The sequence below is a fragment of the Pinus tabuliformis genome, chromosome 5_1 (assembly GCF_031772625.1).
Source record: "Pinus tabuliformis cultivar Carrire ecotype Pingquan chromosome 5_1, CPIR1, whole genome shotgun sequence".
Classification (NCBI taxonomy): domain Eukaryota; kingdom Viridiplantae; phylum Streptophyta; class Pinopsida; order Pinales; family Pinaceae; genus Pinus; species Pinus tabuliformis.
The window spans coordinates 428,818,609-428,834,627 of NC_142305.1; the positions used below are offsets into that span (position 1 = coordinate 428,818,609).

The window sequence follows — 16,019 nt, forward strand, 5'->3', positions numbered from 1 at the left end:
TGTTGATTTGAGCAACTTATAGGAGTAATTCCAGCCTTTATGGTGGAAACGACAGAGGGCCCAACTACCCGTTCTTTCCATCCTCAACATTTATACTGTGAGGGAAGCTTCTTTCCATTCTCATTGTTGATACGATGGGGAAAGGGCATAAAAATTGAGACCAGATCTTCAAATAGCAATTATTTCTCATCATTCAATCAATATCATGAAGTCAATATCATGAAGCTGAATATATCTTTCTGTGAGGATTATTGAGAAACAGAAACTTCTATATGAGTACTTCTGCAAGAAAGGTTTAGGGGGTTCAACAATATTTCAGTACTTTCTTTTCACCCAAAAAAAACAAAGAATTTCATAACACGTGGCATCACATAATTGTACTTTCTTTTCACCCAAATAAAAAACCAAAGAATTTCATAACAGCTGGCATCACATGATTGGGATGTATCACTGTAAAAGGTCAGCAACCCTGGATTTACAGAAGCCTTCCCAATGAATGCAACTAAGATATTTGGAGCTATAGCTCCGTTAATGCAGGCACAGGCAGTATATGCTAAAGGTTGAATTTTGTACTGTATATACTGCCGTGTACGTTAATGAAACTATAGCTATATTGATGGCCCACAATGAAAGGACTCCGTGGCTATTTATCTGTCCTTTGACTAAAAGGCCACACTCCTTATCCCTGTGGCTATTCATTTGTCCTTTTGACTAAAAAACCACACTCATTGAATTCATAGGTGAGTAAATTCTAAGACAAATTGTGTTACGGCGTTATCCTCAACCACGAGCTTGATGGCCTTTTCCGATATAAAAAATGTGGCAACAAAGCTTGTTTAAAGATTACAATAGCAGTTAAGAAGAATAGTTGTGAAAGTCGCATTCCAGAGTATAGCATGGGCGATACAGTTTCTGCAAGAATTCGAGTGAAGTTCATGGAAGCTCTAGTAGCAGTACTCAGTTTAGTTGTTTTTAAATTGTTAGACGTGTTAGATTTTATACTTTGTACTGTGTACAGATTGACCGATTATCTACTGGAGAAACATTGGAGTCCATGCTATTGCTCACACCCATTCATCAACTCCGTAAACTCAGAAAATGTATCTGAAACTCTGTATTATAGGAAGAATACTGTAAGGGACTTGGTCTGCTGGGTGAAGAATCTTACTAAATATTTGGGCAAAGGAAAGTCTGGGCGGAATTCAATGCAAGCCGTGAGTTCTGTAATGGAGAATCCGAGTGTTAGAGTTAGAAAAGCGGGAAGATGGTCTGATTGTTGTTGCCAGAGATGTGCTTCGTGGAGTTCGTCAGACAAAGGGAAACTGTACGTTTTCTTGGCGGGACAAGGTATGTATATGCATTTCATTTTTTATGAATGTTGGTTGTATATACATTGTGTATCCATCCCCTGGGTGTGGGGAACCTTGCTATCCATGGAAATATATGTCTATATGTGTGTACAGTTTTTACGAGTGGGTATAGCAGTTTCCAGCTTGGATTATGCACAATGAACATTGTTTAGTATACTTCTTTTTTGTAAGTATTGGGTATGGCCAGGGAAACCTTCTGAGCTGTGTACCACAGTTTGGTTACTTTAAGGCCTATTTTCTTAAAAATAAATTAATTTTTTAAGTCCATTTTTATGGTGGAAACAAGTTGGGCTTCTCTACTGCCAGATTTTTATGATGTAGTCTAAACGTTAGACTTTTTCGCTTTTTCCGGGCAACTATTCCGGTTAATTTTGGCTGCGGGAATTTTTGGAATATTAAGTTTAAGTAATGTAATATGTAGAAATTTAGTGTTCTAGGGCATTTTCAGGGTGTTGAATCTATATATACATTCAGAAATGCATTTTAAACCACTTAAATTCATGATCTTACCAGAAATTGTATCCATTTATACACTCAGAAATGCATTTTAAACAACTTAAATTCATGATCTTACCAAAAAAGTGTATCGCCAAATTCCAACGAAAAAATAAAAAACATCTCATGTTTAGACTTCTCCAATTTTTATGACAATTTGTTAACTAAACAAAATTGGTTAGCATAATTGTCATTGTGTAAATTACCATAGAATGCATAGAATTTTATGAGAATTTTATGACAGTTTGTTAACTAAACAAAACTGATTAGCATAATTGTCGGCGTGTCAAGTACCATAGAATGCATAGATTGCAAGCTTATAGTGGGTGGATAATTTCTTTGTGCCTTTCCAAGTATTGGGAATTGAAAACAGGAAATGGTAATTATTATTATTCTATTTTAAAGTCACGCCAAGCCAGACACAAATTGGTGTATAAGACCCTCTTGTTTGTGTTGGGACAAGGGACCCACCTCCGTACAGCGATTTGACTGCTAAGTCTACAAAGGCATACATACTGTACACCCCTCTGGTTTTGAACCTGTGACCTCTTGGGAGGAAACACATGCTATTAACAATTAGGCCGAAATGAGGGTAAACTATATGCATTCAGCAACAGAGTAATTAATATTTTATATACTGGGATATATCTTCCATTTCCCTTAAAGTCTTATGGTATATATCTCAGCTCATACCGCATTAGTTGTTTTACTGCAGGGTAGATATCATTAACCAGAAATGAGTTCCTATAAATAAGTAAACAAGGGTCCAGAAATGTAACTGAAATCTTGGAACTTGAAACAGGAAATGAGAGGAAACTGGGAGGCATAGACGGAATGCCCGGACAAGGTTTACAAAAATGGGGAGAAAACTTTTGAGTCTCTTTGGTAACAACTATCTATCAAATTCATATTTTCAACTCAAACATAAAACCATAGAAGTACAAAAAAACAGATAAAAAGGATTCAATACCAAATCCAAATGGGGACTCCAACATGTTCATTCTTTAATGTTCATGATATCAGCAACATCATGGCTTATATCAACTGCCTCGTAACTCCTCAGGTGGTGCCAAGATCTAGATCATCATCATGTCCAGTAACAGTGGTTCACTTGCTTCCTCTTCTATGAATAAGCGAACAATTTCAGACATATATGTTTTGCCAAACCTTATCTTCCTCGTGTTGCAATGCATCCTCTACATCAACATCACATGCAAATAAGCTGATTTCTTTCACTCTACATCAACATCCCAATGCAAATAAGCTGGTTTCTTTCACCCTAGTAGTTGTTGGATGGTGTGAATGTAAACCAACTCTTTGGCCCTCTTTGCAACTAGCGTATTTATCTTCAATGATTGAATAAAGGAGAATGTGCTTAAATTCCTCTCACATTGAGACGAGCTAACAACCTAGGAAAATAATTTAATAGCAAGATGTAAGGGCTCTATCCCCTTGCACTGTCCACTAATCAGGTGGGATTGAGTCGGCCATCGTTTTTTGTTCTCATGCTAAATTTAATCGAAATCTATTCTTCAATAATGCAAAGGAATGAAACTATGTTCAAATCTAACTAGCCTCTTTTAAAAGATACATCTTCCTCAAATCTTCCATCAACCATTGCTTTATGGTGCCTCTTCCATAGGTGAAGGATCCTACCAGAGTTGTCTTCTTATCATTCAGGATTCAAAGAACAGGCTGCTATTATATATATAAAAAGGAGAGTTTAGTTTATGCCATCTGCCATTAACATCAGTCACATTGTTATTATGATAAAACTCTTCATTAGAATACTTGGGCCTTTAATTGCAATTTTTTTCACTTTGATCATGTATTTTAATGAACCTCACTTTAAATGGGGGATTTAACATTACCACTGTTTCAATGAAGGCCATTATATTTTCCAGGTTCTCTCATCATTAACTGTGAAGCACGTATCCATGGATTTTTCTCTCGTTTCATTTGGATCCGTTTTATATTTCTCTCATCATTAACTGTGAAGCACGTATCCTTGGATTTTTCTACCCTCTTTCATTTGGATCCGTTTCATATTTTTCAATCATTAAATGCTTCTTTATATTGAAAATGTGTTCAATCAGACTCAAACAAGAAGCATACTTTTTTGATCCATATGCAACTTCGGCAAACTATGTCAACGCCCCAAATGGTTTTTTCATGCTAGAATGATTTCATGCCACAACCAAAGCATTGCTTGTTGTGCCAAATAAACATTTGGCTAAAAGTACTAGCGTTTGCACTACATAAAGCACTGATGCTATATTGGTGCCAAACTCTCACTTGTACTAGACCTTTAGCAACCGTGCTAAGCACCTTAAGTGCCAATCCATCAGTTAACAACCTACACAACCTTAGTGACAATTCAATGTGCTATGTTAGCTCTAGATCCCCACTAAGAGGGAATGTGCAAAATACACATGGCAAACCTTAAGTGTTCGACAAGGTTTTCACATATCCCAATGCACTCGAGGGTGCACAATTAGGTGAGAGATCCATCATCCAACAGTGCACCCTCACGCGCCTCTAAGATATGCAAGAACCCTATCCAGTGCATGCCTATTGCCAAATACACATTGGGTAATTAAAGTGGACTTTACCATTAGCAAGACCACATATAACCTAATGATCAACCACATATAACCCAATGATCAACTTTGACTAGATCATTGCACACCTTGGCTGACTTGATTTTGGCCTCAAAACATTAACGAGCCCCAAGCACATCACTCAAGGATGGCTAACTAAGGCTGCTTTGGAAATAGGCAATTGCTTATTCATGTGTAAACATTATCATAGCTAATTTGTAAGTTGTCATCTTAGTGTTTTAGAATGTATCTTAACATTTTCCCTCTCCTCCATGCATTAGCGTGACTAGCTCCCACAACCTCTTCTTTCATGATGTAGGAGCATCCGTGCAAATTCAAAGTAAAAGCATAGACAATGTCTGTTAGAAGGAAACAACACTAAGTCAATGAGAAAGTGCAAGTGGATTAGCATGAGAGGGACATGCTAAGTACACATAGAGGCAATATGGTGTAGCATGTTGTTTTAGCATGCATGAAGGAAGTGCGTGAGAATTTATGATGGAGTGTGCTGATTATGTTAGAAAGGAACATGACAAAGACGACAAACTAGGAAGGTGCATAGAATAAATTTGGAACAACATGCTGGTACACCGTGATGATGAACATGGAGTGGCACTAAAGAAATCAATGTAGAGTGACATTGTATTGAAGGAATATTAAAGGTTGTACCACATGGGAAGATGAAGTAAATACACAGAGGAGGATCTCAACAATTGAATATGAAGATGATGGCTTGAGACCAGATAAAAGTCAAGGATTCAATCATGAGAATAATTTGGAGGATAGACATTAAATTTGGGTTAGCTAAGCAAAGTCTAGAGTGTTAGAGTCATCCAACAACCAAGAGAGCAAGTGAAGAGATCCTAAGATTGAGTTTGTCAATTTGTACTCTGATATTTAATATCTGAGTAGACCATTGGCCCATAAAATTTTTCATTTTGTTTTAAATGAAATGCTTTGACTTTTCTATTAGTACATACAATAACAACCACCACAAGCACTAAGTTGAGATCAAAGCTATCCTCTCATATCATAATTAAAGCCATGCAAGCCCAAAATAAAAGCCCCATTAAGGCCACAAAATCAATGGTATCAAAGATAACAAAGAAATAACAAGGGCAAAGAAGCCAAAAATGTCCCCTGTGGGATTTGAAACCAGGGGGAAGCTAAGTCACCTGATGCGGGGATTCGGGACACGTAGGATTCGAGATTTGTGGTGTCGGATTCTGACACGCTGACCCTCCGGAACAGGACACGTTATATATTATTTTATTATCTATATATATATATATATATATATTAAAAATTAGATATTATCATATTTCTTACACAAATTTTAATTAATGATACAAATTTATTGATTTCAAACATAGATCTTCATCTATAGCTATTAGCATGCATAGTACATACAAAATTCAAATAAATGTCCGTGGTACTAGTCACATAAATGATAAATCTATTAAAAATTTAAATCATGATTCATAATTCATAACTGAAAGATAACTTACAACTACAAGATAGTAAGATAAACACACTGACAACTATAGTTTTCTCATTAAGTCATCAAATCAAAATGTGTTACATAGGTAGTGTTGGTGCAATGCTAATGGCAAATAGAAATAGAAAATATAAAACAACTACAGGTATACAAGCCTCAAGGCATCAATCAGCATCACTGTCCCCATCATCATGGTCCCCACTGCTCTCCTCTGCATCCTCCTCCTCCCCTGTATCCATAGTTGCCTCTGCTGTTGGTGTGGAGGTTGACCCCTCTAAGTCATCAAATCTAATAGGCTCTAGCACTGGATAATTGAGATCTATGTTGGCCAATGCCAACTCAACATTGGTGTCCAGACCCATATCATCAGGAACAGTGTTACTTGGGAGCGGGAGCGAAAGCGGGGAGCGGGAGCGAAAACGGGAGCGGGAGCGACAGTTTCAGAAGCTCCTGGTTTGGTGCTCTTGATTAAATACGAGTTCCGTACCCTAATACATGACAAAATTCAATGGAAACATTGCAATCCCCCAATCCTAAAATCCTGAAAAACTGATAAGTATGCTGGATTTTGGATGAAATCTAAAATTCTACTTTCTCCATATGAAATCCAATGAGGCCGGAACCATTCTCAAACATCCTGAGTCATTTCATGGTAATGTTAAAAATTTAAGTAAAAGGATGAAAATGAAGATTAAGGAGAATGTCACTTTTACTTTAAGAATTTAACATTACCATGAATAGCATATCAATACTAGGGCCTAGACTTTATCATGACGCTGCCAAAACACTTGCCAAATGAAAATATGCGTGGCTGTAATGACCAAATGCGGCCTTTTCATACCCGTGCAGGTCACTTTTTGAGCCTAGCGAGTCCTGGAAAACAGGACACGATTCCCAAAATCGTGACACGACCTCGGATTCGACGTGTCGGAAAAGGACACGACGTGTCATATGAATTGGACATGAATCTGGATCGAATCGTGTCGGATTCGCTGGATTCGGGATTCGTAGGGGGTTTAGGACGAATCCGGCTACTTAGGGTGGAAGCAATAACATCCCATTGTGCCAACTACCCCGTCATCCCACAAGAACAAAATTTTAATGTATTTTAAAGAAATGAGAGATATGTCCCAGTACATGTAGCATTAATTACTATGTTTCTGAGTGAATATCGTTTACCCTCATTTCTTACCATTTTTGGTTTCCAATATCCAATAATGGGAAACACACAAAGAAATTATCAATCAAATCTAAGCTTGTTATGCATTCTATGGTAATTTACACACCAACGTTAGCTATGTTGAGGACATTAGCTAGCAAAATCTATATAATTGTTCAATATGTCAAAGAGTGCTCGTTGGGGGGACCATACTCATGGTGCAAGGTGCCTTGGTGTAGAACCCCATTAACTAGTGTACATGTGTCATCTCCATCTACACCTTCCTTATTTGTACCCAAATCTCCAAATGCATATGGGCACAACTAGGAAGTCATCATATCAAGTAAAATATGTGTTGTGATATGCATTGAGAATATATATTCATGATCCAGGTGGATATTGGTGGCCACCAGGTGGATATCTGTTTCCTTAATTGTAGCACCATTTACTATTTTTGGCAGTTTTTCGGGTCCTGAACTTCCTGAGCCGTTTTGAGGCCCTAAATGACGTTTTTTTGGCAAAATTCGTCTAGTGATTGTTTTGGCAATCGCATTAATAGTTGTAGTCCTTGGAGAGATCTTTCCAACGAGGTATCATACACGTCAAACAGAGATAATATGACCAAGTTATGACCTTGGGAAGTTGGCTACCCAACTAACCCCAACGGGGCCCATAAACTCTTGGTGTTACATCTCCTCGGGTTAGGGTTTTGGTTGTTTAGGGTTTTCCCTTATTGCTCAATAATAAAAAGGTCCTTGAGCCTCATTGTAACTCAGTTCAGAGGCATGTAGCCACCACATCTCTCCTCAGAGATAAGTTACCATCACCCGAGCTATCTTATTTCCATTCTATTTGTAAGTATAGTTCAATATTTTTCTATTAATGAAATGAAGTGTTTTTCTATTGCATCTCTGTGTTTATGATTATATCTGTAAGTTGTTGCGTTCCTGTTTAAGTTTGGATCAGTGGTATCAGAGCGGTCTGTTCTTTCTCTGTTTTTCTTTGCATGTCCCCAACGAGGTCAGGGTATAAGGAGTTAGGGCTCGATCTGGTTGAACCATTTCAAGATCAGCCTCGCAAAACCTGACGACTCCTATGGCGGAAGAAAAGAAGGACGAGGGGGCAGGAGAGCCTTTCAAAATGTTGCTTGAAGAAGCCCTCAAGCGACAGAGGGACGTGATGATGAATAACTTTGCCCAGATCCTTCGACAACTACCCACAGGCAATGCCTCTTCCTCCAACAGCCACTCCTTTTAAGGTACAAGTTAACGTCAATATTCCGATATTCGAAGGCCTGATAGATGTAGACGCCGTAGATAAATCGTTAAATCTATTAGAAGGATATTTTTCAGTTCATGACTTTTCCAATCGGGAAAAGATTACGTTTTCACTTCTCAAAGCCGCCCCACACGTCAAGGACTGGTGGGAAACCTACTGTGAACAAAAGGACGAGAGTGAACCCTCACTATTTTCAGTAGCACCTACTTGGAATGCTTTCCGAGACACCATTAAGGAACAATATTACCTTGTCGAGAGCTATGAAGATAAATACATAAAGTGGACCACGCTACGGCAGGGAAGGGACCAAGATGTGTTGGAGTTCACAAATACTTTCCATACCCTTCGCACGAAGCTGGGTATCAAGGATACTGAGTGGCATTTGGTGCTCAAGTACCGCGACTGTCTACACAAGTACATCTAGGACGAGATGGAGTTCCTGGACATTTCCTCGCTCAGCATGGCGTATCAGTACGCTATAAATATTGAGCAAAAGTTTAAACAAAAGAAGCAGGACTTTGGATATGCGAATCCAAAGCAAGGAAAAGGCACCCCCAAACCACAAAACAAGGGACTAAGCCAAGGTGGGGCCACCCAAGACAATGCGCGGAAGCCGTAAGCAAAGAACAACACCACGAAGACGAAGAAGGACACAGGAAAATGGTGTGAGTTCCATAAGAGCTCCACTCACAATACAAGTGAGTGTTGGGCCAAGCAGTCACTGGTGGCCAAGCTGAAGGTTTCTGAATCAGACGTTGGTTCCAATTCTGAATCAGAATCCGATAAGGGGACTGACAAAGGGAAGCAGATAATTGATGCAGAGCCTAGTGCCACTGTGGCCACCACAAAGATCCAAAAAATTGAGCTTGAAGATCCAGAGAAGGGGGAACGCTTCTTCCACTCACAGATGTGGGTGAAGGGTTCTCTGCTACAATGCATTGTCGACAGTGGGAGCCAAAAGAACCTCATTTCAGCAGAAGTTGTGAAGCGGCTGGGCCTAAAGACTACAACACATCCACAGTCGTACACCATCGGGTGGCTTCACCAAGGACAAGATCTTCGCGTCAGCTAGCAGTGCCGCCTTCCCTATAGCATCAAGCCCTTCACGGATGAGGTATTTTGTGATGTTGCTCCTCTTGAAGAAGTTGATGTATTGTTAGGACAACCATACTTGTGGAAGCGACATGCTGTATATGAGTCTAGACCTCGCTCTGTGATTATTACTTTGGCTAATAAGTTGTACAGGATATTGGAGGTAGCCCCGCCTACCGCCATCTCTTTGATCACTACAAAGCAATGCAGTAAGATCATTTCCCAGACCAGGAAATTTGTTTTCCTTATGATTCGCCCCCAAGGCAAGAAGAAGGTTGTGGCCACGACTTCTAGGCAGGGCTCCTCTGCACAACAACAACAGATGGACAAGGTTGTGGAGGAGTACAGGGACATTTTCGCCTCACCCACAGGGGTACCTCTACACTGTCAGGTCAAGCACTCCATCGATCTGACCCCGGGTGCGCCGCTGCCCAATGGATCGATCTATCGACAGTGTTCTGGAGAACGATGAGATCAAGAGGTAGATTCAAGAACTACTGTAGAAAGGGCACATCAGGCCAAGCTCATCACCCTGTGGGAGCCCGATTGTATTGGTACAGAAGAAGGATGGGACCTGGAGGCTCTGTATTGACTATCGGGCGCTGAACAAGATCATTGTCCGGAATAGGTACCCAATCCCGCAAATTGATGACCTTCTGGACCAGCTCAAGGGGGCCAAATATTTCAGCAAGATTGACTTGAAGTTAGGTTATCACCAGGTGCCTATCGAACCCTTCGATGTGTGGAAGACTGCCTTCAAATCCAAGGAGGGCCTTTTCGAATGGTTGGTCATGTCGTTCGGATTGACGAACGCCCCTGCAACCTTCATGAGACTGATGGACAACATCTTGTGGCCCTTCACCAATGCATTCGTGGTGGTGTATTTAGATGACATCTTGATCTTCAGCTAGAGTTGGGAAGAGCACCTCCACCATATTCGACAGGTCCTTCAAACCCTTCGACAACACAAGCTATGTGCTAACTTGGAGAAATGCACCTTTGGCTTGACCCAGGTTCAATATTTGGGGTACATCATTGATGAGCAGGGTGTACATGTGGACCCATCCAAGATACAAGTCATTCGGGATTGGCCAGCCCCAACCACTCTAATAGAGCTCTGCAGCTTTTTGGGTCTTGCCAATTTCTACCGTAGGTTCGTGTTGGGGTTCTCTCATATCACTTTGCCTTTAAGTCAAGTCACCAAGGGCGGAGCGAAAGCAAAGTTCTTTTGGTTGGAAAATTAACAGTGAGCGTTCTCCGAGTTGAAGAATTGCCTTTGTTCTGTACTAGTGCTCACATTACCAGACCTGCAACAATCATTTGAGATTGAGATAGATGCCTCTGACTATGCTATTGGGGCAGTTCTTAGTACTTACTCAACATGGGCATCCAGTGGCTTACCACAGTGAGACACTTTCAGACATAGTCTGAAAGTACCCTACTTACGACAAAGAAATGTATTCCATTTTGTAGGCCTGCTGTCAATGGAAGCATTACATTCTGGGGAAGGAAATGATCATCCACACAGACCACCGACCTCTATAGTTCATATAGACACAAGGGAAGTTGCAGAATGATCGCCATCAGAAATGGTCCACCTATTTGCAACAGTTCCATTTGAACATTAAGTATAAGAAGAGCAACACCAATAATGTCGTTGATTGCCTCAACAGACCACCGGTTATGGCGCTAATGACTGTGTTCGACCCCTGTGGGTACGAGACTTCGGGGTGGCCGCATATTTACAAGAGCGATCCAGAATTTGGCAGCATATACCAGACACTCCTGGAAGGGAAGAAAGTTCCAAATTTTCACCTTCAGGATGCACTGTTATGCCACTTGGGACACATATGTGTTCCTTCAAGTGAGCGTGCCAAGATGATTTGGGAGGCGCACTACAATCGGGTCGCTGGACATTTTGGAGTAGAGAAAACAATGGTGGTATTGCAGAAGTATTTTTATTGGCCAAAACTTCATCAGGATGTTGGGAAGTACATTAGATCCTGCACCGCCTGTGCCATTGCCAAACCAACCATCAAGAAGCAAGGCATGTATACTCCTCTACCTACTCCTAGTCAGCCTTGGGAATTTGTCTCCATGGATTATATGTCGGGCCTTCCTTTTACTAGGCACGACAACGATTGCGTTTTCATGGTCGACGACAGATTCTCTAAGATGGCCATCATAATGGCCTGCAAGAAGAGTATCTCAGCAGAGGCCACTGCTAAGATCTTCTTTGAGCGAGTGTGGGTACACTTTGGGATCCCACAGTCCATTATCTCAGATTGGGATAGTAGATTCCTGAGTGCATTTTGGTCAAGTCTCTGGTCGATGCTAGATACAAAACTCACTAAGTCCACGACTTTCCATCCCCAAACAGATGGCCAAACAAAGGTTGTCAAGAAGATGATCGTACACATTGTGTGCATGTACAACTCGAAACATCCACACACATAGGATGAAAGTCTCCCCTATGTCCAACACAACTACAACAGAGCTCTCCACAGCTCAATAGGCCACAACCTCTTTCAGTTAGGGCTGAGATTTCGGCCATTATGCCCCATTTATGTGGCCATACCATTTGCAGCCACTCAGGTAGATTCGACTCACGTGCAGTCCGAAGCTGAAAGGGCTAACAGCTTCATTGAGCGCATTCAACACATCCGCCAACAGGTCCATGATATATTGGACATATCCAATGCTAAGTACAAGCAACGCCATGATCAACATCGAGTGCCGCACAAATTCCAGGTGGGCGACAAAGTTTGGCTTCATTTGTAGGAAGAGCGGCTTGCTGGACCCCATTGCAAGCTTCACCCACTCTGATATGGGCCATACACCATCATCAAGGTCGTCGGTGACAATGCCTTTGAGCTCAGCATCCCACCGTTCCTTGGTCTGCACCCAATGTTCAATGTAGATCGCCTTTGGCCATACTTCCCACCATTGTTGGACACATATGACATTGCAGAACAACTCACACTAACAGAGCTCAACCCGGACTGCATGGAACAGGCCACAACTGATCAAATCATGGACACATAGATCAAGAACACTCGGCAACAGAGGATATAGCTATATCGAGTTGTCAAAGCAGGCCAACTCCGTCACCAGGGCAAGTGGTTCACCAGGGACTAGGTTCAACAAAAATTTCCTCACCTCATGGAGGCTCTGCATGCAATGGGGACCATTGCTTCCTAAGGGGGGAGGAATGATCCAGGTGGATATTGGTGGCCACCCGCCTATTCCACCTAGACCCCCCAGTCAGTTTCATCTATTTCCTTAATTGTAGCACAGTTTACTATTTTTGACAGTTTTTCAGGTCCTGAACTTTCGGAGCCATTTTGAGGCCCTAAATGGCGTTTTTTTGGCAAAATTCCTTTAGAGATTGTTATGAAAATAACATTGTAACTGTAGTCCTCAGAGAGATCTTTCCAACGAGGTATCATACACGTCAAACGAAGATAATATGACCAAGTCACGACCTCGAGAAGTTGGTTGCCCAACTAACCCCAACGGGGCCCATAAACTCTTGGTGTTACATCTCCTTGGGCTAGGGTTTTGGTTGTTTAGGGTTTTCCCTTATTGTTCAATAATAAAAAGGCCATTGAGCTTGTAACTCAGTTTAGAGACATGTAGACACCACATATCTCCTCAGAGATAAGCTACCATCGCCCGAACTATCTTATTTCCATTTTGTTTGTAAGCATAGTTCAATATTTTTCTATTAATGAAATGAAGTGTTTTTTTGCTGCATCTTTGTGTTTATGATTATATTTGTAAGTTGTTGCGTTCCTGTTTAAGTTCGGATCAATTCATTTAGTGTTTTCTAGAGGTGATAAAAAATATAAACTGTAATCAATTGCCATAACATATTAAACTCAAAAACCCACTAAAGTGAATCCTCTAAAAGGAATGACTTTTAGGGGATTTTAAATAGGAGCAACTGGATACAAAACATAGGAGCCAAATCTAGGCAAACTTAGCAAAGCTACAAGACTAGAACAAATATTTCATCATTTCATTTTTTTCCACATGAATGGCATTTAGGTTACAAAATCCCTAATTTTGACCCACAATATGGCTAGCTTGGACTAAGAACCAAAAAAAACATGTCTTCTTGCACTCCAAAGGAGCTTTCTAGATGTCCTTCAGTATGTATAGTCATGTCTTTTTCTTAGACTTAAGCCCCCAAACCTTATTTAACTTTGCATCCAAACCAGGTCTGAAAGCCAACCATTTGTCAACTTGTACTTATTAAAACTCTTCTTTGTGTTCCATTTCTAGCCTCACCACCAAGCTTGTGGCCCTTGTACTCTAGGCCTCAAAAAAATATTATCAAGTATCAAACTCTAGAAATTTTCAATAATATGCTTATTGAGATTAATGAGATTGAACTTAACTTGAATTGCTATCCAATCATTTCAATCTCTTGACTTAGCATCATATAGATCTCTGGTAGTTTTATTCCATCCTTTGAAGAGCCTCTTGGTTTAAAACTAGATTGATTCTACTAGTGGTTTTCTTGCATAGAGAACAACTAGTGATTCATTACAAGGAAAACCTATTCTCAAGAATTATTTTTTTCAGAGCAATTTATGCTTAAAGGCTTCCTAGTCTTTCGATATGCTTTTGCTAAAACAATCCTTTTGATAACAAGGCAGGGTAAATAGAAAGATTTATGGGTTTAGGGCATTGATATTAATAAATTTTTTACAAGGGTTTTCCAAGCTTTATTTCAATCACCTTGATAACCCATTTTCTAAAATGGGCCTAAGATTGAGTATGGGTGGATATGGTTCCCATTCCTCTACAATGCTTAGGCACACAACAAAGGCTCCAATTTTCTCTATGAAAACTCTTTGCCCCCAAATGAAAATTTTGAGTAAGTTTTCAAATCGCTGGTAAGTTGTAATAGAAGGAACCTTGGTGTAGAGTTGTACTTTTACAGCAAGATACATGGGCTTAATAATCCATTATCAATCTTCTTTGTTATTCTTTGAAGCACATCCTCCCAAAGCTCATTCGAGGATGCATGGAAATCAAGGGGATTCCTAGAAACTTAAATACCTAACCCAACTACATTTAGGCCCATCATTGGCTTGCCAACTAATCTGATGTTTACTTTTGGCTCAAACTAAAGAGTTGAGTCTAGGTCATCTATAGTTTCAAGCCAAAGGCTTCACGGAAGATCTGCAAGTAGTCCACTGTGTTAGAAGGGGTTTCTTTCTCCTTCAAAATAGTTGGAAAGGAATTATTTGCAATGTGGCCACTAATTGATTTTAACCATTAGGGCCAAGTAATAGAATTCCTTTTGTTTCTCTCCATCATGTCCTTGCTTGCATGACCTCATGATCCACCAAGTTAGTTGAGGCTATCTTCTCACCAACTATATGTGGACTTTAACGACCACAGTCCCTTAATGGATATAATATATCAATTGTATCATTTACAAGAGATTGAGATAGAGGAGCATTAAATCTTCAAGTGTCCCATATGTTATGAAATCCAAGGGAGATATCCTTGTCTATATCGTGATTCAGGAGAATCTATTGCTATCTTCCTTTATTATTGGGATCAAAGTTGTTTGGCTCTCTATATCTATGAGACAATTACTCAAGGAAAATACACCTTAACTTCCAGGCTTATATCCAACAAGTTGATCATTTCTTTCCCCTAGCCTACATTGGCGATTGGAGGCATTAAATATTATTCAAACACACTAGCCATGTATATAAAAAAGAGTAGGCTAGTGAGATAGTGCACATCCTCTTAGTCTATTAAGAAATAATGACCAACCTATATGAAGCCACATACACATTTGCTATATTTGGTCTCAGAGAAAGCCACATACACATTCACTTTAGTTACTCTTAGTGTAAGAATTCCCTCGAGCCTAGTACAAGTAGTCAAGCGTCCATCACTAAATCTTTCTTTCCAACCTTTGATGTCAGGCAAGCTTCCATAGATCACATCAAGCCTCCCCAAAAACTACCTAGCTAGGTCCTTTAAGCCTTCGACATTCCCTAAACGACATCATCAAAATTTGCATTGGTATTTTCACAATGATAGATGATGACGAAGGTAGTTGCTCCTCCACTGTGCATATACCTTTGGTGAATAGTAGTGGCCCCCTTCTTTTAACCTTTTGCACGATGATGCATTCACATTTAGTTTTTGTATGGGTTTATCCCTTTCTACTCACAGAATATGTAGTTCTATAATCAGTTAGGAGTAGTTTTGTTAGCTTGATCTTAGACTAGGGTCCGCATCAATGTTTAGCGGAGGGGATCCATTTCTTAGAAAATCGAAAAGACAATAAATAATTTCTTGATCTTGATAATTACTTATGATGTTTCTTATTATTACGATTCTTTATATCTTCTATCTTTAGTTCTTCAAGCAATTACCAAAGTAGCAACACATAAAACAATAGACACGTGATGTAGGCACATGCCAGGGAAAAACCCCCCTCGAGGGGAAAACCCAGTCAAGATAATTATTCCTTTCAATAGTATTCTTTGAGG

At 40.1% G+C, this 16,019-nt stretch overlaps 1 protein-coding gene across 1 annotated transcript in view; it reads left to right on the top strand.

The window, feature by feature from the left end:
- The first annotated feature begins 602 nt into the window (after positions 1 to 602).
- The window catches only part of LOC149165328 (putative lysophospholipase BODYGUARD 4), a 172,333-nt gene continuing 156,916 nt past the window's right edge, over positions 603 to 16,019 (top strand). Inside the window, exon 1 of the mRNA XM_089432288.1 lies at positions 603 to 1,347. Coding sequence (XP_089288414.1) covers positions 897 to 1,347 — 451 coding nt within the window. The 5' untranslated portion in view covers positions 603 to 896. The remainder of the gene's footprint in view (positions 1,348 to 16,019) is intronic.